This window comes from Rattus norvegicus, chromosome 2 (assembly GCF_021556685.1).
Source record: "Rattus norvegicus strain SHRSP/BbbUtx chromosome 2, alternate assembly SHRSP_T2T, whole genome shotgun sequence".
In the NCBI taxonomy this organism is placed as follows: domain Eukaryota; kingdom Metazoa; phylum Chordata; class Mammalia; order Rodentia; family Muridae; genus Rattus; species Rattus norvegicus.
Genome location: NC_141535.1, coordinates 162,315,370 through 162,342,000, shown reverse-complemented (window position 1 = coordinate 162,342,000; position 26,631 = coordinate 162,315,370). Strand labels below are relative to the sequence as shown.

At 37.4% G+C, this 26,631-nt stretch overlaps 1 protein-coding gene across 3 annotated transcripts in view; it reads right to left on the bottom strand.

Annotated features, from left to right (window-relative positions):
* Window positions 1–26,631, bottom strand: part of LOC108350036 (uncharacterized) — a 100,183-nt gene that overhangs the window by 33,394 nt on the left and 40,158 nt on the right. Inside the window, exon 5 of one of the 3 annotated variants that reach the window (XM_087641634.1) lies at window positions 20,179–20,294. The exons of the other annotated variants lie outside the window; for them this stretch is intronic. Within the exon in view, the coding sequence (XP_087497760.1) occupies window positions 20,244–20,294 (51 nt within the window). The 3' untranslated portion in view covers window positions 20,179–20,243. The remainder of the gene's footprint in view (window positions 1–20,178; window positions 20,295–26,631) is intronic. 3 annotated transcript variants of the gene reach the window in all.

Here is a 26,631-nt window from a genome sequence, read left to right as displayed (position 1 = left end):
ACCAGTAATAACGCCCTGGTGGATGCTAGTACTCGTAGAGAGTTTATTTTTCATGCTGCTCCGGTTGACCTCGCTAGAGAATTTCATCAAAAGTTTCATGTACCTGCCTTTACTCTTCAACAAAAATTTAAAATCTCTAGAGCTGCAGCTCGTGATGTGGTGTTAAGTTGCCAGAATTGTGTTCAATTTCACCACCCTCCTCATGTAGGGATTAACCCTCGTGGTCTGATCCCGCTAAAACTTTGGCAGATGGATGTCACACACATATCTCAATTTGGAAATTTAAAATATGCTCATGTTTCTGTTGATACATGTTCTGGTATTATACATGCTACTCTGATGACTGGTGAAAAGGCTCGTAATGCCATTAGCCATTGCTTAGAGGCATGGGCAGCCTGGGGAAAGCCTGATAGTCTCAAGACGGACAACGGGCCTGCCTACACTGCAAAGTCCTTTCAAGCATTTTGCCAGACAATGCAGGTCAAACATACTACAGGATTGCCATACAATCCCCAAGGTCAAGGAATTGTGGAAAGAGTACATCGTACCTTAAAAGAGCTGATAAAAAAACAAAAAGAGGGAATTGCCAGCAGCCGAACACCAAAAGAACAACTTTCTTTAGCTCTTTTTACTCTAAATTTCTTAATTTTGGATGCGCATGGCCGCTCTGCTGCGGATCGCCATGCTGCTACTACACCTATAACTAATGCAGAAGTAAAGTGGAAGGATGTCTTAACTGATAAATGGCGTGGCCCAGATCCCGTGATCTCGAGATCTAGGGGAGCTGTTTGTGTTTTTCCGCAGAATCAAGAAAATCCAATTTGGGTACCTGAGCGCTTGACTCGAAAATTGCCTTCTGCTCTTCCTGAAGATGAGACTACGAACCCTACTATTGCTACTGGGAATGATAATACAGGTTAATTCGATCACCCTGTGGGCTATTGCCAGATCCTGACCAGTACCCATGCCAGTCCATAGCAATTCTACTGTTTTACCAACCTTTTTCTCTACCTCCTGTTTGCGTGATGTTCCTTGTATAGTGCCAACTGGAGAAATGCCCCAACGGTATGCCGCCACTAACGTTTCTCTGTTGCATACCTTATGTTTTACCATTAAAGACTCTTCCCTGCCCTGTATTTGGTTACGTAGAGCCACATTAGCTAATTGGTTGAATCCTATAAGTGACAGCACAATGAACACCGGGATCATCCTGGCTGCTTTGAGTCAAATTGCCCAGGGAGTCTCTTCACCCAGCGAGGACATGTCAGTCGATAGTTCTGCTGATCTGAACATTACAACACTAATTGTGATGCATAGTTGTAGTGTTCCATCACGCCCAGGGCAAGGTAACTATGCACAGAATAGCTCTACCCGTCGTAGAGTCTTACCCGCTTGCCCCCCGCATCAAGAGTTTCCACCTAATTTTACCCCATGTCAGAGTCCATTCCATAGAACAAAACAATTCCTACCGGGATTTGAATTTTCCCCTCCTTTTGGCCATGTACAGTATGACTGGGGGGAGAATAAGACTGGCAAGCATAATCTCTGGCCTTGGTTTCAATGGGTGCTGTCCAATGAGCAAGGGGCATATACATCCCTGACCCCCTTTGCTAGGTTGATGGGTGAGAACTTCACGCTGTATAATGTTTCAGCTACCAGAAAAAATGATACCAGGTTGACCAATATTCAATATAATAACCTTTTGGAACATAATACTGCCACTAGTACTTCAGTATGTGTTAGATCACCTTTTTTCTTTCTGATAAGCACTAATGTCAACAATAGTGTTTTAAATTGTAATAGCTCTGATGTAGTCTGCTATTTAGCTGAATGCTGGGATGGCAACAATGACACCGCAGTGATGGTCAAGATTCCCTCCTTTGTGCCAATCCCAGTAGAGGCAAACCCAGATAGTTTTCCTATTCTCAATTTGCTGAGAACCAAAAGAGATTTGGAATTATGGCAGCCATAATTTCAGCCATCGTGCTGTCTGCTGCCACCGCTACCACAGCTGCAATTGCTATGACCAATCAAATACAGACGGCTGAGACTGTCAATCAGATTGTAGAAAGAACTGCAATGGCGCTAGAGATACAAGAAGAATTTAATACTCATTTGGCATCTGGCCTTCTATTAGCCAATCAAAGGATAGATTTAGTTCAAGAACAAATTGAAGCAGTGTATCATATGACACAGCTGTCTTGCGTTTCCTCCCTAAGAGGTTTATGCATTACTCCTTTGCAAGCCAACTTTTCTCAGCATTCTCAACAGAGCAAAGAAATCTCAAATTATCTGAAAGGAAACTGGTCCATGAAAGCAGAGCAACTATCCAGACAATTGCTGATGCAGATTGCTGTCCTCAACAGCACTAGGCTGGACCCCATCACAATTGAAGACTTTACCTCATGGATTACCAATGCTTTCTCCTTTTTTAAGGAGTGGGCGGGCATGTTTGCCTGGGGAGCTATTGTCCTCCTGGGATGCGGAGTATGTCTCTGGCTTATTGGCCGTTTAAAAAGAGAACATGCCAGACACAAAGCGGTTGTTTACCAGGCTATGACTGCCATTGACAATGGTGCTTCTCCCAATATATGGCTGGCCTCTTTGAAAGATTAAGAGTTCGCCCTAGATCATTTTTGTCACAGTCATGTGGGGTCATTGTATCCAGGGACGGGCAACTTTCCTCGAGCTCGGACCAACCTAAGACACGGGGCCCGGTGGCGATAGGGTGACCCAACGACGGGTAAGGCCGAGTCATTGTCAGGAACGACCTAAGACAGGAGCAATGACAAGATTGACGTGACACCCAGATCTAGACCAGTCATTTTATTAAACAAAAAAGGGGGAGATGTAGGGAGCGGCGCGGCAGCTGTATGATAATGAGGTGAATCTGGCGCCCTCCTAACAACAGTACTGAGCATGTGTGGGGTTTTGCACCTGACGTCAGTCTGGCTGGAGCGGTACTATGCTAAATGGGAGTTCATGCCGCGCCAATCTCTGGAGGACAAGTAGCTGGGATGGCAGTGGGGTGACTCGTGCCCCACCAATCCCTGAAAGAAGATTAACATACTGTTGTGTATATAAGCCGAGCGGCTTTGTCACTCGGCCCGGTAACACTTAAAGCTGTAACGCTTGGAGCTGTAACACTTGGAGCTGTAACACTTAGGGCTGGCTGCCGCCGCCTCCCTGTATCAACAAAGAAGGTGTCCTGCAGTAAAGGCTGTTGAGAAGAATCCAACCGTGTTGCGTCTTCCTTGCCGGACTAGGTGGGCGCGGCAGTATGTATATGGGCTGGATCCTCAGATGGTACAGGCTCTAATGGTGATTCCTTCAGTTGTTGCTCCAAACTTTGTCTCCATATCTCCTCCTATGAATATTCTTGTTCTCCCTTTTAAGAAGGACCAAAGCATCTGCACTTTGGTCATCCTTCTTCTTGAGATTCATATGGTCTGTGGATTGTATCTTGGGTAATCCGAGCTATTTAAAATATTTTCTTCGTTTCTAAGCTGGGGATCATTTCCTCTCCTGTTCTATTACTCCCAGGTTTGGTCTTCTCATACTGTCACAGAATTCCTCTTGTTTTGTGTCAAGAACTATTTTCGTTTAGCATTTACTTTGACCAGTGTATCAATTTCTTCTATCATATCTTCTGTGCCTGAGATTCTCTCTTCTCTCTCTTGTACTTTGTTGGTGATGCTTGTGTCTGTAGTTCCTGTTTGTTTATCTAGATTTTCCATGTCCAGGATTCTGTCAGTTAGTGTTTCCCTTATTACTTCTATTTCCATTTTCAAAACCTGTACAGTTTTATTTACTTTCCTTCACCTGCTTGTTTGTTTTCTCTTTCTTGGCATTCTTGGCTTTTCTTAAGGGATTTACTCATTTCCTATTCAAAGAGCTTTATCATATTTATAAAATTAGTTTTAAGGTCATTTTGTTGAGTTTCAGATGTATTAGAATATTCAGGGCTTGGTATGGTAGGATAGCTGGGCTCCCATGTTGCCATATTGCTCTGACTGCTGTTGATGGTATTCTTATGCTGGCCTTTAGACATCTGAGTTTGGGCTAATTATAGGTTTTGGTACTGATATCTGAATTTATCCTAGTTGAATGGATTTGTTTTTCTTTTCCTTTCTATTTTCTCTCTTGTCTTCTAGCCTTACTAGCCTGTGGTTTTGGCGACCTTTGAGACCTCAGGTCCAACCATGTGTCTCTGCTGGGGTTTTGGTGGCTTGTGTGACTTCTGGGTTTTTGGGTCCTAGAGTTGATTCTGAAGTTCTCGGTACTGCTATGGTTTCCAGGGTTCAAGGTACCAGTATGAACTCTGGTAAGGTAGGAGGATTTTGCCAGAGTTGTGGTCATGGATATGGAGACAAGGGGAGAGGTTGTTGTTGAAGAAAGCAGGGCAGACTCTAAGTAGTGTTTGTAGGTTGTGGGCATAGTTTTACATGGGATTCTGGGTACTGGTATGGCTTCCTTTAGAGCAGACCTTTTGCTGGAGTTTCTGGTTTGTGTTCTACTAAGAAAGAGCAACAAAATGTATAGGTTTGAGTTGTGGGGGTGGAGAAGATCTGGGAGATTTTGGGGGAGAGAAAATTCTAATCAGAATATTTTGTATTAAAAATTCTAATTTTAGTAAAATAATTATTAAGAAGATTATATGAAGGTGAAGGTGTATTTCTAAAAAGGTAAGTATAAATTCTCTTGGAAACTCCAATTAAAAGTATATAAGGTTTTCCCTGAGGTGTTAAATTGCTAACATTTATTTTAGGCGTCATAAATTGTATATTTCCGTGTTTACTTATATAGTACTGTACACATGGAAAGCAATAACTAACAGTAACTGCAATACATGTTTTGATAACAGTTCTAGTAAATTCTTAATGAGATTAGCTCAGTGAATTTTATTGCTGTGGATACATGCGGTACTGTAAACCTTAGACAATTATAAATTAGAAAGTTTCTCTAAAGAGTGTAGATTCTGGCTCTTGTTTTTCAAGACATTGCAGATTCTTACTCAGACATTGTAGAATATGTGCTGTCACTTTCCTACCTCTTGGGCTATTAACCCCAGGGGAATAAGGACTGTGAGTAATTAAGTTAGATTTGTGTTTGTCCTGCCAGCTACCATTTTACTTTGCACAGAGTGGTCTTCAATGACCCTACAACCGGGTAAAGTATTTGGCTGATGGTTCGTCAGGTTCAGCAATGTAAAAGCACATTTCCAACAAAGAAAAACTGTATTAGCATAAAGAATGGTGAGCAGTGAGTGGTGGTGCATGGCTTTTATCTAAGAACTGGGAAAACAGATGTTGCTGTAAAAATATAAAAATAAAAAAATTGGGTGGTCTTTTACCCCGCTAGGTCCGCGCCGCGGTGTCCCAAGATATCTGCTAGATATCTTGGCAGAAACACATTCTAGCCACACACTTTCTTACACTCAAACCCTCACATAAAAGAACACACAACACAACAATCTTTGACTCAATTGGTAAGATATAATTGCCCACTTAAACATACAAAGCCCGGTACCATCCATCCCTTGAGAACATTAATAACAACCTGTAAATACACAGAGCAGAATCTTTTTTTTCTTGAAGTGTTTTAATTAGCATACATTAATTATTAATTATTATATGTATATAATTGTATTTCTTTTTTTTTATTAACTTGAGTATTTCTTATATACATTTCAAGTGTTATTCCCTTTCCCGGTATCCGGGCATCCCTCCCCCCTCCCCTTCCTTATGGGTGTTCCCCTCCCAACCCTCCCCCCATTGCCGCCCTCCCCCCACCAGTCTAGTTCACTGGGGGTTCAGTCTTAGCAGGACCCAGGGCTTCCCCTTCCACTGGTGCTCTTACTAGGATATGCATTGCTACCTATGAGGTCAGAGTCCAGGGTCAGTCCATGTATAGTCTTTGGGTAGGGGCTTAGTCCCTGGAAGCTCACAGAGCAGAATCTTAACATCACCTGCCATCTTGTCCTGCCACGGCTTCTCTCCTCTCTCCGTCTCCTCCCTCTCTCCCCTAGTCTCCTCCTCTTCCTTCAAACTTCTCTCCCACCCATCCTTCCTTCTCCTCCAATGACAGGCCTCCTTCTATCCTGTACCTGCCCCTCACCAGTACTTTACAAATTCAATGGAGGTGGCTCTGGTGAAGTCACCTGAGTTCTGAGTCCTTGAGTAGGCAGCTGTCCTTGGGGCAGTGAAATTAGCATCAAAATACAGTAACTTCAGGGCAAACCACAACAAACAGAGACAGGGGCTCTCTGAGTCCAAGGTCAGCCTAATCTATACAGCAAATTCCAGAATAGCTGGGACAACACAGAGTAACCTGGTCTCTAAACAAGAAGAAAACAAAACAAAAAATAGGAGAGAAATGTATAGGGAGAATGGGTAAATATAACACATCTTTAAAGAAATTAAAAATTTTTACAATGACATGGGTATGGTAATACCAGACTCAAGGTTTCTGAGGTTTCAAATTCTGGAAGTCAGGCTTGCTCAGCAAGCACTTTTCCCTCTGAGCCTTCTCTGCAGCCCAGCTCTTGTTAGCTTCAGGATTTTTATAAAGTCATTATACCAGAGTGAGGTGATATTTCCTTGCAGTTCTGATTTCCATTTCCCTAGTGATTAATGGCATTTAATCATTGTTATGGCTGCGAGACATTGTATAGGTCAATTGTCTTCTTCTTAAATATTGTCCCATTAGGAGAATGAATATCTTTTCCCTTTCATTGTTTGAGTTCTTAGTATAATCTGGGTACTGACCCTTTTGAAATGAATTGCAAACTCTCCTCTGTACTCTGTTGACATTTTCTCTGCTGTACAGAACCTTTACTGTTTGCTGCAGTCCCATTTTGCTGCTTTTGCATTACCTCCTCTGATTCTAGATTCAACTCCAAAATTATCTCTGATCATGACATTGTCCTATACTTTTTCTAAAAGATTTGTTTCACATTCCAGTCTTTAGTCGATTTTTTCAATATTTGGAACTGATAAGACTGAGATGTAAGTTCTAGTGATTGACAGGTTGGTTTTTGTGCCAGAACCATGTAGCTTGTTCACTACAGCTTTGGAGAATAGGATTGTACCAGAGAGGGTGAGGTCTCCAGCTTTGTCTTCTTGCTCGGCTACTAAAGACCTCTGTATTTGAGTATGGATTTTATGGCTACTTGTCCTACCTTTTTACAAACCTTGTAAAAGTGCATTTGCCTACTGATTTGCAGTGTCTTTGATTTCATTCAGTCTTTTCAGAAATTTATTGTGATTTTAATTGTGGAGTATCTCTAAGGGTCTCTACATTTAACATCTGCTACATTATATAATCTGTAATTACCAAATAGGAGCAATTAATACCACTATTTCTATTAATTTGTTTTAGTGTGTTGGACTAACACATAGAAGTTTATGTGCTTACACAGAATGCTGTGATATTTCTGTATGTGTGTATAATATATATCAAACTAGGATAAGTAGTGCTTTTTTGTCCTTACTGTTTTAACTCCGGACTTTTTAATTACATTTCCTTTACTCATTAGATAATTAGTAATTTTATATACTGTATTTGTATCAATTCTTTGTAAAACAATATATCTTAAAACTCTTTCCTAACAATTTACGGTTACTTATCATCCAAAATTACTTTAACTTCCCACTCTAATATCCTTCCAAGCCCCCAGCAACCAATAAATCACATTGAGATTAACTTTTGTGAGGTTTGAGATGTAGTTGGTAGAATTCTTGCCTACCCTGTGTGAAGACCTGGGTTTGATTCCCATCACTCCATAAACTTGACCTGGGGGTTCATATCTATAATCTCAGCCTTTTGAAGACTGAGACAGAAAGATCAGTAGTTCTATGTCCTTGTATGTTTTATGAAGAGACAGAGGCCAGCATGGGCCAAAATAATGGTTTTGTGTTTCTGGTTTTGCTTCCACATATTCAGTATTTGTCTTTCTGTCTTTCTGTGTTGTACTTTCTTTATGTAGTCCAAGTTTCCTATTTCCATCTATTTTTGAGTGAACTGTACAGACATTTTACCTTCTTGAGAAATGTATGACTAAGGAGGTTACTTCTTGTAGCTACTATAAATAAGACTATTTTCTTGAACTGTTCTATGAATAACTTGGTATAAAATATGATTTGCTTTTTATATTGATTTTGAATCTGCTATTTTTCTTTGTTTATTGTTTTGACAGAAATCTGGTGAGTCTTTACATTGAGAGATATATCTTTATCAAGAAAAAATATAATTTTACTTTTTGTTGAAACTATATGGTGTTGTTTAACATAATATTATCTTTATTTTTGTTAGGTCTATTGGATTAAAATTTTCTTTTAGCCCAAATTTACTTCCTAATTCTCTGATTAGATGATCTGTTATCATTAGGAACTGGACATAAAGTACTTAACTGTCATTGTGTTATAATCTCTATCTTCAGGTATCTTAACAGTTTTTTATTTACTATTTTAATATTCCTAGTGTTTATACATATAGGTACATAGGGAAATATATGGTTACAGATAATACCTCTTATGATTTGACACACTATCACATAATTTGTTCTTTGCTCTATTTTTAAAAAAACTTAAACCATATGCTCTTTGCTATAAATGGTACTACTCCTGTTGTGCTGGTTTCCATTTACATAAAATATTTTTCATGCTATCGCTTTCTGTGTGTCATAAAAAATGGAGTAAGTTCCTATGTCAAAATGTATAAATCTTATTTTCTCATCTCATACATTCTGTGTTTTTATCAAAGAACTTACTTCACTCACATTCATGTACAAGTAGTACTTATAACTACAATCGTGTTGTTTGTTTTCTGATTATGTCCAAGGTACTTTGTTTCTTTCTATCTCTCTCGCTGTTGCTCCATGGCTTTCTACAAAGGGAAGTTTCTGTTTGTGCTTGGTGTATCTTCTGCAGACTTTTGCTTTGTGGTGATGTACATTACTGCTAACTTCTGAAATATCAAAATATTGCTGTATTTTTAAATATTCTCTAGTGTATTTTAAAATGAGGACCAAGGTGTAAACGAGGCCCTCATTTGACAATAATGAGAAATGATCTATGGCAATTTGGTAACACTGTGAAATATCAGTCACTGTTATGGAGGTCAAGCTAGTCTTATCAGGATGTCAAAGCCCCTGTCTTATAGCTTGAGATGAATGCTATCTAGGACTATGTGGGGTTCTGCTTCACATATGCATAAGTGTACACAAAATCTGTCAGATTCAGAATATAAGGTCCATCACTGCTCAGTGTCAATCTGAGCTGGAATGAGTTGACATAACTCTTCAATCTTATAAGGAGACTGTATTCTAAGTTGTCTCATTTGTCTATCACATGAATGCCAGTTGGGCTCTGTTAGATGGTAGAGGTACTTCAGTTTTATAGTTAGTACATAAAATTTTAAATGCCACATTTAGTGGACAGTTGTAAGAGTGGTCCTTGCTGTATATATCAACTTCTACCCATCATCAAACTTGACAGGTAGGTGTGATGGATACTTTCAAGGACTGGGGATGTTATCTTTCACTAGGAGATGTCACCACCATTGAAATGAATGACATTCCAAACAAAAAATTTAACTATTTACATTTGGCTATGCCAAGATATTGTGAATAAGCTGTGACAACTAAAGCTTTGCTATAGAATATAATGCTTTCCTTTAGGAAGTTTGCTTTACCTCAGTAATAGTAGGAGTAGTAATGAGAGTTTTAAGCTAAATTAAGAATTTACTATACAAAAGACTGTTTAGTATTTTATATGGTCATTTTATTTAAAAGGATTATAATGTTTTTGTTATATTTTTGAATTTTAAATTTTTGACATTATAACTATGTAATTCCCCTCTTTTTTTCTTCCAAAGCCTTCTTGCTCTTTTTATTTTCAAATTCATAGAGAATACATTGTTTTCTGAATTAAATAGTGGTATTATATATATGTTAGGTACTGGACATCCTCTTAGTTTTATTTCTTTATTAAAAACAACAACAACAACAACAAATTCCACAAAGTTTCCAGGCTAAATGACACTCACGTAACGACCTACCATTTTGTTAACAAGAAGTACAGGCTTTGTTCTCAGGATCTTCCAGTGCTGAAATCAAGGTGTTGGCAAGGCTGTACTCTTTAGTAGTCCATTCTCTAGCACTTTCAGTTATTGGTAGGTCTCTTTGTTGAGGTCCCTTACTAGTCCTCACCTTGAGATCACCTTAAGTTCTTACAAGCTATCCATACTGCCTTTCCATCTCTGAAGAGGGTAATGCACTCTCTTCAAATCTCTGACTTCTTTCCTACTGACTTTTAGATCCAAATTTAAATAATCACTTGGTAGGGTCAAGTTGTCTCTTTTGAAGACAAATATGTCATGCCTACAACCAAGGAGAGGAGAATTATGCAAGGGATAGTTAGTCCTTTGAAGGTGACATTAATATTTTGTCTTCTACAGCCAAACAACATAAACTGCTTCCAAGGAAACACCTAAAACCTGACATCCAAAGGTTGTAAACCCTTTGATTAGAATTATAGATTTGACAAAAAGGCAGGTCCTAGCTGTAAAATTGAAAGCTATAGAATAAGCGTAATTTTTCAGGTCATCATGTTGTCATTGATTCTTAAAGAATATCTGTGGTCTGAATAGAGTATTTCTATTTTATCTTTTTTATAAGATAATACAGATATGTATGTAAATATGTGTGTGCAGTCTGTATATATGTCCATATGCATGTATAGATAGATGCAGGTGGATGTGCATGAGTACTAGAAGTAACTATTTAAATTTTCATTTTTCTTTTCTTTGTTTTCTTTCTCTCTCTCTCTCTCTCTCTCTCTCTCTTTCTTTCTTTCTTTCTTTTCTCACAGGTTGACTTAGTTAGGGGGTTTTATTGCTACAAAGAAACTCCATGACCAGGACTACTCTTATTAAAAAAAAAAAGCATTTAATTGGGGCTTGCTTATATTTAGAGGTAAAAGCATGCAGGCAGATAGGATACTGGAGAGATAGTTGGGAGTTCTACATCTGGATGTAAAGGCATGAAGAAATGAATGTGAACCATTGGGCCTGGCTTGAGTTTCTGAAGTCTTTAAGCTTCCCCCAATGACACTTCCTCCAACAAGGGCACAGTTATTTCAAAAGGGTCACATGCCCAAGTCCTTTCAAAACAACAGCACATCTTAGGAGCCTATGGGGGCAGGCTAGTTTCATTCAAACCATTATAAGAGTCTCTCCATGCACAAAGAGCTCTGCAATTTATCCAGGCTGGCTGACCACTAAACTCTAGAAATTCCCCAGCCTGTGCCTCTACACCTCATGAATGAAAAGCAAACTATTATGCACAGCTTTTTCAGTGATTACTAGCAAGCCACACTGAGGTTCTTATGCCTGTGCACTGTACAACCATACAATGTTAGGAGACAATTTGGTTAAAGCTTTTAAAGATCGGCCAAGATGCTAGAGGCTGAACACTTTTTTCAAGATCTGTAGCATTTTGGATGACCTTTAAGTTTTTCAAGGAACATAACCTGTTTTTTAGAAGATGGTAAGAACAAAGAACAAAATAGAATTTAATTGAGAGAACAGTTTTTGTCATGTTTAACAGAGGGGTCCACGATTGGCATTTGTACATGAAGGAGGTTGTCTTACCATACCAGGGAATGAAACTTTTATCGAATGTTCTTGAAAGTAGAAAATATGGATATGCTTGTTCAAATCATGGAGATATAGTTGATCTCTCAAAACAGCAATGGATAGTTTTACTCCTTGACTTGTTTTTCTTAATTCCTTTTTACTAGTTCCCACTGTTTAACTTTCTACAAAGATTAAAAACAAACAAAAGCCATGTATCATTTCACATTAACTACTTTTCTCAAAGTATTTGTGAATTTTTTTTTTGCTAAATAATTAACTTCCATTATCTTCCGTTGTACTAGATAAGGGGTAATGGTAAGGGTGATTGTTAATATGGCCATTTTAGGGTCCTAATAATTAACAAAATCTAAAGTATATGTCTTTTTTATTCTCTTCCTGGAAAAGCACACTTTCCAAAACTTAAATGCATCCTTGACTGCCATTGAAAATGAAGCATTAAATCTTTTGAGATTCTTGGCATGATGCCACAAAAGCTTTTAAAATAGCATTTTAGGAAAGAAGAGTATTCTGGCCACCATCACCCACTGGCATAATCAAATTACTGCCTCAAATTCCATGCCTGACTTTTCTTGCTCTCCACCTAAGACCTCCAGTGAAAAAGAGTCTGACCCTTGCACTAATTTATCAAACCCAGGGAAGGTTATGCAGCAGTATGTCAGCAACAAGTGTACTTCTCTCTGGTATTTACTCACTGGAGTCAAACACAGCAGCAACTGGTTCTTACTGATATGCAAGCATGAAGTGCTATATTTTATGTTTATAACATGGACTGAACACAGCAAAACTAGTGATGGAAAGAGAGTTTGAAAGTAGAAATAGTTAGATAAATGTGTTTTCCACCTTAACTATTTTTAAGCTTGATTATGTCTTTATAGTCCCATTACTGAAAACACATTTTTCCTAAAACAATATATTTGGATACTGATTTTTTTCCTCCCTCTATTCTTCCCAGTAACTCCATCTCCCCTCCTATCTGGGTCTACTCCTTTCTGTCTCTCAGAAAACAGTCAGGCTTCTAAGGGAAAATAATAAAATAAAACAAGATAAGGGGTAAAATAAAAGCTAACTCACCATAATAGGACAAAACAAACAAACAAACAAACAAAAGAACCCAAGAAAAGGCAGAAGAAACAGAGAGGTGTCCTGTGTACTCAGGAATCCCATGAAACTATTAAACTGGAAGCTATAATGGAAATTCCATAACAATTTTGCCAACATCTTAGTTAGATGTTAACACATTTCTTGTGCTTAGAGATTCACTTGGTACAAGAGATATTCAGCTAAGCCTCTGTCTCCCCCATTATTTGGTGATTTTATTTAGATCACTTTTATATATGTATATATTTGCTGAAGCCTTTAGAGTATTCAGTTTCCATACTACCCATCAAATGGGCCTTAATTCTAGCTGTCTCCCTCTTGAATTCACCTCCTTGTTCTCTTTTCTGCCCCAACCCTCTTTATCCTCCCATTCCAGTCCCCTTCTTGCATCCATCCAGAACTATCCCATTTCTCTTTCTTAAAGAGATTTATCTGTACTCCACATCAATTACTCCATACCTAACCTCTGTGCTTCTAGAGGTTATAGTTTGGTCATCATTGACCTAACAGCTAATATTCACATATAAGCAATTGCTTACTACACATGCCTTTCTGAGTCTGGGTTACCTCATCTGCAGTAATATTTTTCTACTTCCATTCATTTTCCTGCAAACTTAAGGATTTAAACTTTTTAAAAAATGTCTGAGTTATACTCAATTGTATAAATATACATTTTCTTTATACATTCATCTGTTGATGATGGGTTCTAGTTTGTTTTAATTTCTGGCTATTATGAATAGAGCACCAATGAATATGTTTGAGCAAGTGTCTCTGTGGTAGGATGAAGCATTCTTTGAATATGTATTCTTCCTCTCCCCCCAAAAAGTGCTATATCTGGATCTTGAAGTAGATCAGTTACTATCTTCCTTAGCAAATGCCACACTGGTTCCTATAGTGGCTATACAAATTTAGATTCTTGCCAGAAGTGAAGGAGTGTTTCCCTTATTCCTTCCTGGCATACATGAGCTGTCATTTGTTTTATTGCTTTGTAATTCTAATTGGATGGTTTCTTGGCCTTTTGGCTAAGATCAAGCGTAGTAATTCTGACTGGTGTAAAATAAAGTCTGAAAGTAGTTCTCATTTGCATTTCTCCTGTGACTAAAGCTGTTGAACATTTCTTTACGTGCTTCTCGGCTTTTTGAAATTCCTCTTCTAGGAATTCTTTGTTTGGATCTGTATCATATTTTCAATTGATTTGTTTTCATATCTGTTTTTTTTGAGTTCTTTACATATTTTAGATATTATCCCTGTATCAGATGTGTAGTTGGTAAAGAAAAAAAAAACTTTTTCCATTCTGTAGCTGGCCAGTTTGCGATGCAGAAATTTTCCAGATTCATGAGGTCCAATATATCAATAATTGATTAGTTCTGTGCTAATTGTGATCTTTACAGTATGTTTTTGCATCTGCCAATGAATTTTAGCCTATTCTCCACTTTCTTTTAACCAGGTTCAGTATGTATGGTTTTACACTGAGGTTTCATTGAAGTTTTTTGATCCATTTGTAGTTGAGTTTTGTGCCAGGAGATTTTTATGACTCTAATTGTGTTCTAAAAACAGGTTGTCCTGTTTGACCATCAAGATTTGTTGAAGATGCTATATTGTTTCCAGTATGTATTTTTGGCTTCTTTATCAAAAGAACCAAGTGTCCACAGTGATCCAGATTTGTGAATGGGTCTTCAATTCGATTCCATTGATCAAGGTGTCTGTTTTTGTGCCAACAACAGGGTGTTTTTATTATTATAGCTTTGTAGTACAGTTGACAATCTGGTATGGCAATAGTTCCAGCAGATCTTTTATTATTCAGAATTATATTAGCTGGATTTTTGCATTTCCATATAAAGATGAAAATTAGACTTTAAAGATCTGCAAAGACTTATTTTGGAATTTTGATGAGGATTGTGTTGAATCTGTAGATTGCGTTTGATAGGATGGCAATTTTTACTAAATTTATCCTATTGTTCCGTGAATATGGGAGATCTTTTCATCTTCTGATAGCTCAGTCATTTTTTCACCTTTAGGGTTTGTATTATACTAGTTTTTTTACTTCCTATATTTTTGGAGATATTGTGAAAGTTTTTATTTCCCTTATTTTTTTCTCAGTCCATTTGTCATGTATACATGAGAAGGCTAATAATTATTGTGAGTTAATTTAGTTTCCAGCTACTTTCCTGAAAGTGTTTATCAGCTGTAGGAGTTTCCTAGAAAAATTTAGGGATATATATATATATATATATATATATATATATATATATATATGGAATAAGTTTGAAGAGAGTGAAAAATCTTGTCTTGTTCATGTTTTTAGTGAAATTGCTTAAAGTTTTCCTCCATTTAACTTTATTTGGCTATCAGCTTTATGGAAACTGTCTTTATGAGGTTGAGGGATATCTCTTGCACCACTAATAACTCCAGGGCTCTTATCATCAATGAATGTTGAATTGTTCCAAAGTCTTTTTGGCATCTAATGAGAGGATCATGTCCTTAGTTTATTTCAGTTTATTCATATGGTGGATTTCTGTCATTGATTTAAGAGTATTGAATCATCCCTTCTTCTCTGGAATGAAGCTGACTTGACCATGGTGGATGATACCTTAGATGTGCTTTTAGATTTGGTTTAAATGTATTTTATTGAGTATATGTGTATCTATGTTCATAAGGGAAATGGGTCTGTAATTCTCTTTCTTTTTTGGATCTTTATGTTGCTTGGGGAACATGGTAACTAATTTCAAGAAATAAATTTGAAAATGTTTCTTATGTTTCCACTTTGTGGAATCATTTGAAGAGTATTTGCATTAATTTTTCTTTCATAGTCTAGGAGATTAAAATACTTCAGAATTTCTATTTCAAATTTGGTTCAGTAATATAATTTTTGATTTGAAATTAATAAAATATATGTTGATGTTCCCTTACTGAGAGAAGACATCAAGCAACATGACTTTACATTTCACTGGTTATTGATGTTTCAACAGGACATTTCAGTGGAACTAGTACAGCATAGGACAAGTCACAAAGGACAAAAAATGATATATTCAGCTTTAAAAATTGGATTTCTGTAAGTAATTCTTCATGACTTCATATCTGGCAGTATTTTTGTGATAAGATAAATTCCTTTTAGTATATATGCTTGGTTTGTTTTAGATATGGTCACTTGAAGTTTACTTGTATGCCTGCGTTAGCTATGTGATACAAAATTATTCTTATAAATAAATGAAACTCGCTTATCTTTCACAGAGGAAATATACTTAAATCTTTGTTTTTATTTTTTTTACTAAAACAGAAGCCAGCTTATCTATTTGTTGAGACTCTCTGAAAATACAGTTATTGGTGACATAATCTTATTTATATAGAAAGGATTATTGGAACTAGGGACATGCTGCAGTGCTGAAGCAATCATTAATCATAGCAAAGGTTCATATATATAGCCATTGATTCACCCCTAATAAAGTGTTTGCACACAAGCTGTTTCATTGAATAGCATCGGAGAGATCTGTTTTATTGAATGCCATCTAAAAGAGCTGTAACACTGAAATCTTCAGAGACTTTCTCCCCATGGCATTCACTCCCGGACCAGCATCCTCCTTAACCATCTTGTCCAGACTTCACTTCATCCATTCCCACTTGTACATTGGTGCCTGAAGCAGAGAAAAAATGGAACCACAGTGCACATCACCTAATCACATGATTTTGTGATGCATACTACTCCTCAAAGTCAAAATTTTAGCCATTTCTGAAGGAGATTGTCATCTAGCCCAATTGTCATTAGAGAGGCTTCACACAGCAATAATGGAAAATGTTAAATCCACCCACAGCCTAACACTAGGCAGAGCATGGGCAATCCTGTGCAAGAATGGGAGAAAGGATTGAAGGAGTCAAGGGGGCCCACAGTGACTGAACCACAAACCAGGGAGCCTGCCTGGGTTTGACCTAGGTCCTCTGAACATACCTTACACTTGAGTACTGTGGACCTCTTTGTGGTCCTTTTTGTTTTTCAAAATAGTGGTTACAAGAGCGATATCTGAATGTGTTGCCTACCTTTGTGGCCTTTTCCCCATACTGGGTTACCTTATCAGCCTTAAGGGAAGAGGAAAGGCCTAGTCTTACTGCAACTTGATATGTCATGTTTTCTTGATATTCATCAAGGCCAGTCCTTTTCTGAAGAGAATAGGAAGAGGAGGAGGATTAGATGGGGAGGGCAGGGAGGGAAAGAGAAAAGATAGAAGGAAGAACTGGGAAGAGATGACGGAGAGGTAACTGCAGTTGAGGTGTAAAATCCATACAATTAAAGTTAAACATAAAAAAAAGAAAGCAAAGAAAGTCTGGTAGAGTTCTGTGCTAAAACAACTTCACTCTGGATTTTTTGGATAGACTTTTAGTTCCTGTTTCTAATTCACTGGATGTTTAAATTCCATTTAAATTGCTGATCTCAGTCGATTTAACTTTGGTAAGGCATGTGTTTTGAGAAAATGATCCATTTCTTTAAGATTTTCAAATCTTAAAGTATAGATCTTAAAGTACAAATCTCAAGTACAGATTATTAATCTATGTTCTTATGATTCCCTGGATTTTCTTGGTGTCAGGTTTTATGCTTCCCTTTTAATTTATCATTTTGTTAATATGGATATTCTTTCTTTGCCCTTCAGTTAACTTGAATGGCAGTTTGTCAATCTTACTGATTTTCTCAAAACATTAACTCTTAATTTAATTGATTTTTTGTGTGTTTGTTTCTAATATATTGATTTAAGTCCCCAATTTGATTATTTCTTGCCTTCTTGCTTTTCTATATGATTTTTTTCTTTCATTGTAGAGATTTTAGGAATGCTGTTGTTACAAGTATTATCTCTCTCCAATCTCTCACTGAGTGCTATGATCTTGCCTCTTGGAATAGACTTTCTTTTGCCCCATAACTTTATAAATGTTGAATATTCATTCTCATTCAACTCTAGAACATCTTTAATTTAATTCATAATTTCTGTCTTCACCCATTTTTATTCAGTAATCAAGTGTACAGTGTCCCTTTGTTTTAAGCTTTCTGATATTTCTGTGATTATTGATGTAGACTTTGTGGCTGAGTTGTCCAGGTTTCTCTCTCAGGAGCCTACATTGTACCTTCTTACACCAAGGCCACTAGAATTTATGGGTGAATGCTCCATGCAAACACCAACCAACCTCTCTTTATTCAATGAGCTATATAGAAGGTGTCTTTAGAAATGGAATCCTACTGTCAGATTTCAGAGAGTCACTCTTTTTCCTAACATCAGCCTGGGTTGCTTGTGGATCTCCAAGACACACTTTTGGTGAAAAACTCAGTGGCATGTAGTCCAATTCTACCACTGGAAGTCTTCCCTAACTACAAAAGATGGCCAGTTCAGACTCTATGTTCTTCATTGGTAGGAGTCTCCACTAGGATCATAACTTCCAAAAAGGTTCCCCTGAAATAGGCTTCTGCACCACTTTCTAAATGCCTCCAGCCCAATTCCAGAATCTCTGATACCCTCTCCTTCCATCCTTTTCCCCAATCAGATACTTCCCATTCCTGTCCTGCCCCCTCCCAGTCCCCCTGCAAAATCTATCCTACTCTCCCTTCCCAGGGAGTCCTATGTATCCCGCTACAGTTCTCTTCTTTTCCAAGTCTGAGTCTGTGAGTTATAGTTTAAAAGCTAATATTCATGTAAGTTGGACATATACCGTATTTGTTTTTCTCATTCTGTTATCTCATTCAGGATAATATTTTCTAGATCTATACATTTGTCTGAAAATTTCATGATATCAGTTTTTGCCAGCTGAGTAATATCACATTATGTAAATGCAACACTTTTTCTTTATCCATTTTTCAGCTGAGGCATACCTAGGTTGTTTCCAGTTTCTGACTATTATAATTCTGCTATGAACGCAGTTCAATAAGTGACCTTGTGATAGGATGAAGTGTCTTTTGGCTATATTCCCAAGAGCAGTATAGCTGGGTCTTCATGAAGATCAATTCCTAATTTTCTGAGGAATCACCATATTGATTTCCATAGTGTCTATCCAAGTTTCACTCCTCCCAGCAGTGGAGGAGAGTTCCCCATGCTCCACATCTGCATCAGGATGAGCTGTCACTTGTGTGACTAATGTTAATCATTCTGACAGGTGTAAGATTCCCCTTCAATAATGACAAAGCAATTAACTATTAAGTAAAATGATCTAAGTTGACTTTCATATAAATTTTATGAATGTATATGTGTGTAAGACAAATCTCTCAATCACCTTTTAGAAGTGAATCTCATATTGGTGAAATAAATTTATTTCCTGTTTCCTTAAGCACACACCTGTTTAATGACTAGATTGTTTTCTTCACTTTTAAAATATTGTCTGTTAAAATCACATAATAAAAATTCTTGTACCTTTTTCTCTTAACAAATTACCATGGATCAACATAGAAAATGTCTATATTGTAGAAGGAAACATATTCACAGTGAGAGTCTTACTGTTTGAGTACACCATGTTTTTGGGGAAAGCATCTGTACATCTCTGTCTTGGATCTTTCTGTATGTAATTTTCTTCAGATCTGCCATCTACACAAAATGAAATCATATAAACTAGCTCTTACTAAGGAGCTGTGAAGTTCAAATCACATCTAGATGTGGTGGCAAGTCCCCACAGATGACTCAGATACTCTGGAATGCTTTCAGTGAGACTAACATTAGCTTAGCACCTAAAATATTGAAGACTGTGCAATTCTTAACATAATTTTGTCATGTATGTAACTTCTCTTCTAATCTTTAAAAAAAATAGTTCTACAACAAAATAATGGTTTGGGATGTGAGAGCCTTCATACAGTTCTTGTGTACAAAGCTGTCTCCAAGGACTCCTTTTACGTTCTGGTCCTCAGATCCACCTAGACAGATAATCTTTTTTCACAACATCATAGTGGATAGGAGAAAGAATTAATTTGATATTAGCCACAACTGACAGGTGAATGACTAATTTTATATTTCAACTTGACTGGGATAATCTTATTCTGGCTGTTTCTTTGAAAAGTTTTTGGGTTAAATTACCATTTAAATGTGGTAGATTTGAGTTCAAACAATCCTTTGTAGAACAGTAAGTGTCATCCATTAAGGTGAGGATTTGAACAGAAAAAGATTGGCTTTCTGCTCTGACCACTTATGAAGGAATTTTATCTGTAGGAACCTTCTATCTGGAATTACTTTGCACCCTGTTTTCTCCTCTGAGGCTTCCCTTCAATCTCCCTCCCTCTTCTCTCCTTTTTTCCCCTGTCTCCTCCCCTCTCCTCGCCATTCCTTCATTCCATTTTCTGTTATTTGTTTCTGATTTCCCAGAGAACTTTAACTAATATGCAAGGTAATCACCCCAAAGGTATATCTTTTGTTAGCTTCTACTTTTTTCAAGCCTTATCCAAAGAAAGTGGTTATCATCACTTACTGTTTTTTATTTCATATCTCTGACTCTTCTAACACATCTTTCATCTTTCCTCTTCTGTGATTCACTTATCTTTCATCTCTGCGTCCATCTATTTGTGACTTCTGACACTTAAAAGGCTAATTCAGAGAAGAAGAAGAAAAACCTCACATACATCATCCTTTTCATTGAAAGCTTAGCTTTTCAAATCATTTCGCTATGTACTTTCAAAAGTCATTTTGAAAGTCAAAGCTGAACAATGACTTGTTTTGTTTTCCTATAATCACCCTTAGTTTAAAATCAATGGATATTTGAGTGCCAATGCTTTGAGAGACCTCATCAAACTAGATTCTTTTGTTTGTTTTTATCTTCCTCACATTAGAATCAATGAATGTTTATGTATTTATGGTTAGGGAACCAGAGGCAAGAGAAATTATAAGACAGCTTAAAACTAAAATAATATTTGTAAACATTGGCATTTTGCAAGATAATGGCACAAAACAGGATTCTCAGTCCTGGTTTAGGATAGAATCATCAGGAACCTAAAAACCTAATGAAACCTAACAACCTTAAAGTCTATCTGATTAATTGGTCTAGGATTCAGGTAATATTTTTGCTAGTTTAGTAAGCAACTCAGGTGATCCTCATGTAGGATAGGCCTAGACATTGGAGTCCAATGATATGAAAGCAAAGATGTTGGAACAGGCTTTCATGCCCACTGTCACCTGAACCAGCTGTGAGACCCAAATATTAACCTAAAGCTTCAGATTCCTCATATGATGATGAAGGAGGAGGGGGAGAAGGGAAGGAAGAAGAGGAAGAGGAGAAGGAAGAGGAGGAGGAGGAAAATTTCAATGCTTTAATGGACTTTCCACCACTAACATTCTGGAGATTAATTGCTGTGAGAACAAAAAGAGAGACTTGAACAGTGACTGATTCAAATATATACATACTATATACATGGAGAGAGAAAGAGAGAGAGAGAGAGGCACACACAGTCTAGACAAATAAATTATGTTTCAATGCTGTGCTGTAGGATTACTTAAGAATCCAGGAGGATGTTTTATGTGATTTTTTTCTGTCTTTTGCATGCTGATCAGACACCAACTTCAATGTAGATGTAGTAATAGATAAAGTAGTTCTCCCTCAGGTGTTCACTAAACTCAGGGAGTTATTATTTGGACATTTCATTTTTTTACATTTCAGATGTTGCCCCCTTCCTGATCTCCACTCTGCTAATCCTCCACCCCATACCCTTATCCTTTGCCTCTAATAGGATGCCCCCCTACCCACCCAACCACTCCTGCCTCATCCCTATAGCTTCCCCCTACACTGTAGCAAAAAACCTCCACAGGACCAAGGGCCTCCCCTCCCCTTGATGCCACATAAGTCAATCCTCTGATACAGAACCTAGAATTGCTCCTGTCTAAAGGAAATTCAGGGACAAAAATAGTGGAGCAGAGACTGAAGGAAAGACCAGGCAGAGTCCTCCCTACTGCAGACACCAAACCCCAACACTATTGCTGATGCCAAGAAGTGCTTGAAGACAGCAGCCTCATATGGCCGTCTTCTGAGAGGTTCTGCCAACATCTGACTAAGTTAGATGCAGATACTCACTGCCAACCATTGGACTATGCCTGGGAACACCGATGGAAGAGTTAGGAGAAGATCTGAAAGAGAGGAAGGGTACTCACTAGTAGAACAAGCTGAGGTCTGAATGTTGCATAAACATCAAGTGTGGGAGTTTTATTGTTATGCAATCATATTAATAGATGAGATTTTTCAAGTGGTAATAAAATTATAGACAGGATAGGATTATATCCACTTTAATATCAGACAAAATATACTTCAAACCAAATTAATCAGAAGAGAGAGAGAAAAATACTATATACATTTCAAAGGAAGAAAAGTGCAACTAAAGCATATTGCCACCCTTAACATCTAGGCACCAAACTGTGCATCATCAGGTTGGACAACTAAGTGCTTGCTACCTGGAAGACTTACTTAAGATTTAGGAAGACTATTAATATATAATGTATATCCATAAGCATTTGAAAGCATAAACCCTATTGAGACTGGGCAATACCAGTATGATATTAAAATAATATATGGCTAGAGTACTGAAGAGAACCAGACGACTTTTCTAGAAAAATACTTTCTCTATGCTCTAAATAGAGATAAACCATAGTAATGATAATGAGCTAAACAAATTACATTTCATTACAAATTGTGTTTTGGTTCCCAAGAGCCAATAATTCTAGTAAATTTTACTGAGATGCAATAGAACTCAATCCAAAATAAGAAATACTTCTGTCATAATACTAAGCCTACAGTTGATATTTGGAAATTACCTTTTCCCTCAAAGTCAAACTTAGACATACTCTCTAAGCTCAGAAAACTATGCAAATAAGAAAGAAGTAGAAAGATTTTTGTTCCATTTGGTTTAGCTTTCAGCTAAGACCACCTGCCACAGCCCCCAACACACCTCTCCATGTGTATGGGCTCTGAGTCATCAGAGAGTACTGAAAGGCGAGAGGGCATGACCTTGAAAGGAGAAGGAGAAGGACTGACCAGCAGACAAAGACAAAGAATGCAGTTATCTGAACTTTTTTTCACTGAGTAGAAGGAAGGGTATTAGGAAAACAAGACTTCAAAGCCCTTTTCAAATTTCCAACTGTAAATTCCTTAGCTGTGTTGTTAATCAGAATCCAAGTAGAACAGCCTCAGTGATCAAGAAAGGAAGAATGAGGGCAGAACTATTGGTCTGATTTGGTCATGGGAAGAGGTGAAAAGTAGGTCAGAGCAAGTCCAAGATTAATATCATCTGCCTCACACAAAATTAACGATTCTGAGTTTTTTGATTTTCAAAAAAATAGTTTTTAAATTCTATGCCTTTTATTACTTTCGACTTTTAAAATGTGATTGATATTTTTTTCCAGGACTAAAAATCAATTTTTTATGAAGACAAAACCAAATTTTACTTGTCTACATAACACCCACTGAGAGTCCCACTTAGTTATTTGAGATATATAAAGAGGAACGAAGATGAATGAGGCTTTGAAGATGGATCAGTTTGTAAGGTCCTTATGACATAAGCATGAATATCTGAGTTCAGATCTTCCAAAGCAATGTAAAGCCTGACAAGGTATAGTGATGAGGTAGTTCCAAGGCTCCTCGGGAGATGGGTAGTGGAATTTGCAATCACGGAGAGGGTATCTTGTCTCAAACAAGGTAAAAGGTCATTCCTACTTCCAGGGTTCTCTTCTTACTGCCTCATGATAACATGGAACACTCACCCCTGAAAGTACACATATGCACACACATACATTTACATCCCATGTGCTCACATCTAATACATACACACGTACAACCACATACATTCCACAATTATAATCAACTCATAGAAATATAATACCCATACCAATCATATGATATACATATAATGTAGAATCCCATATATATTTATCATTTATACAAATCATGTGCATCATTAATACATCAAACACGTATTGTACCAACACAACCATAAACAAGATCTCTCTACTTTTAAGAAATATGTATTCTGTGATATATTGTACAGAGTCATTAGAATATGAACTATAAAGGAAAATATGATTTAGAGCATGTCTTATTCAAGGACACTAATGCACTATAAAAAAAAGAGAGATTTTATTAGCCACAGGATTCACAAGGCATTTTATAAATTAGTGTAAATGTTTTGATGTGACCTTTCAGAGGTCCTAAACAAAAACCATAGATTATTCTTTTCTTGAAATACAAAAAAGAGAGAAAAGCAAATATACACTTACAGTGATTCAAAAATTTGTTTGTTCCAGAACAGTAAAACTAATCAGAAACTCATTTCATGTCTGTAATTAGCCTTTTAAAAGCTGTCAATTCATCGTTTCTATTTGGTAGTATAATAACAAACAAAAGCTACATTTTTCTATTATAGAAAGAAATAATAACTAATATTAGATGGCATCTAAGAGCACCAAATCAGTTTACTACCACTTCTCAAAACTTTATACGGAGACTTATTTTGGGAATCTTTCACTTTTCACTGCCTATGACTTAAACTTATTTAAGGAAACTACAGTCTTTGTATTGGTTACTTTTTTATTGTTGTATAACACCATGACCAAAACAATTTAGAGAAGAAAAGTTTCCTGGGTCTATAGTTTGAGAATGATAAGATTCCATCAGGGCAGGGAATCATAGCAGCAGCCAGCAGACATGGTGGCAAGAACAACTGAGAGCTCGTCATAAACTGCAAGCAAGATGCAAGAACACACTGGGAATGACATGTGGCTTTGAAACCTCAAAGATTTCCCCAGAAGGACTACACCTCCTAATCCTGTCCAAAACAGCTCTATCATTTAGAGAACAAGTATTCAAGTCTTGAATCCATGTGGATGTCTCTTTCACACCACCACAGTCTATTTCTTGCCTTGGTTGTTTTCAGTTCACTTCCCACTGTTCTAGATATGAACTGGAAAGTCTTTGCTTGAAAAGTGTAGGGCTAACATAAATTTTCATGGGGTCAGGTAGACAAACATGTAGGTTTTCTTACATAGTGAATGAGTTCTAGTCACTGAAACTCTATTCTATCTGAGGAGTTGCTTGCTCCGTATGTCTCATTTAGAGTGCTATAGCAGCTATGCTATTTAACCTGACACTTTTGAACTAAACTGTCAGGATAGTCATGCAGTAGAAAATACTTATAATCCTGGCCCATGGCTTCTTCTCACCTTAGATCATTCATGTTCCCAGACACATATAGCGTTTATATTTTTTAATATGTCCTTGGCAGAATTGACTTTCCTATCAATAACCTTCAGTTATTACTTACTATGCCTCATCTTGGCCACTCTTAGTTCCAATCGGGAAGCCCTAGAGCCAAATTGTCCTGACTCTTATTCCATGGCTCCTTCCCTTCTCCTCTCCTGTATGTTCATTTTTTACCCCATGGTGTGTGGCTTCTTTCTCCTCCTCCTCTTCATCCTCCTCCCCCTCCACCTTCTCCTCATGGTCCTCTCTCCCAAAGCCCACAAACCTCAACCCCAGCTGTTTCTTTTGCCCAGCTATTGGCTGTTGACATTTTTATTCACCAATCAGAATTAAATTGGGGGCAGGGTTCTAGGGGTTATGTGCAGACTTCAGGTCTTGGGGACCTACACTTAGCATTACAGTAGACAGTTAAAGACAAACCTCAACATATGAACCCTTTGGGGGAAATATAATTGGGACACAAAATTATATATAAGAAGACATGTGCTATTAAGATATCCCTATTGTTGTAGAAACACTAAATATTTCAGCATTATGATGTACCTAAAAGTTTCACGGAGAACTGTTGTTCTTCATCCAGAAGTCAGCTGCTTTTGCAACTGTTTATAAATTACTTAATTACAGATTTAGTGCTAATTTGAAAAGTTGCTGTGTATTTCTTGGCATAGTATGACTAAAGGTAATGCTAAAAACCTAAGAGTGAGTCAGGTCTCTCTGCATTTTAGAAGATACAAGAAAAGCCATTTTAGTAAATACAATTGAAATGGTATGATTGTTGTATAAAGAATGGTAACTGCTAGAGTTGGTGGGCAGAGAGTCCAAATTGTAGGCCTGTTGTATTCAGTACATGTAATTTCTCCATTCACCTTCTCTACAGCACAGGCAATAGCTACTTAAGCCAAGCAACTTTGACTATCCTGCCCATAGAATATTGGTTTTTTTTTAAGATTAGAAAATATAAGTACAAGCCAAGTATCTTAGTCAGGGTTTCTATTCCTGCACAAAAACATCATGACAAAGAAGCAAATTGGGGAGGAAAGGGTTTATTCAGCTTACACTCCCAGGTTGCTGTTCATCACAAAAGGAAGTCAGTACTGGAACTCAAGCAGGTCAGGAAGCAGGAGCTGATGAAGAGGCCATGGAGGAATATGACTTACTGTCTTGCTTCCCCTGGCTTTCTCAGCTTGCTTTCTTATAGAACCCAAGACTAGCAGTCCATGGATGGTACCTCTCACAAAAGGCCCTTCCCCATCCTTGATCACTAATTGAGAAAAATGCCTTACAGTTGTATCTCATAGATGCAATTTTTCAAGGGATGCTCCTTTCTCTGTGATAACTCCAGCTTGTGTCAAGTTGACACATTAAAAACAGCCAATGCACCAAGCATAGGCTTTTTCTTAGAGATCTTGTGATGTACATACTGACATCTCAAACTGTGAGTCTTGAAGTGGAAATTTCTGGTTCCCTTTGAGACTCAATTGGGTCATGTGATATTTCTCTAGAAACTGTCTCATGAGAGGATGTTTTGCTGAGAACAGACATGTACTCTTTTTCAAGAAGCTGCCTGGTAAAAGAGCATGTGATGTTTTGCTGGAGTTATGCTCGAGAAGACACATGATGTTTGGGAAAGAGTATAAATACAACCCAGCAGACAGTAGATGAAACTCTTACATTGGTTTGCCTTGC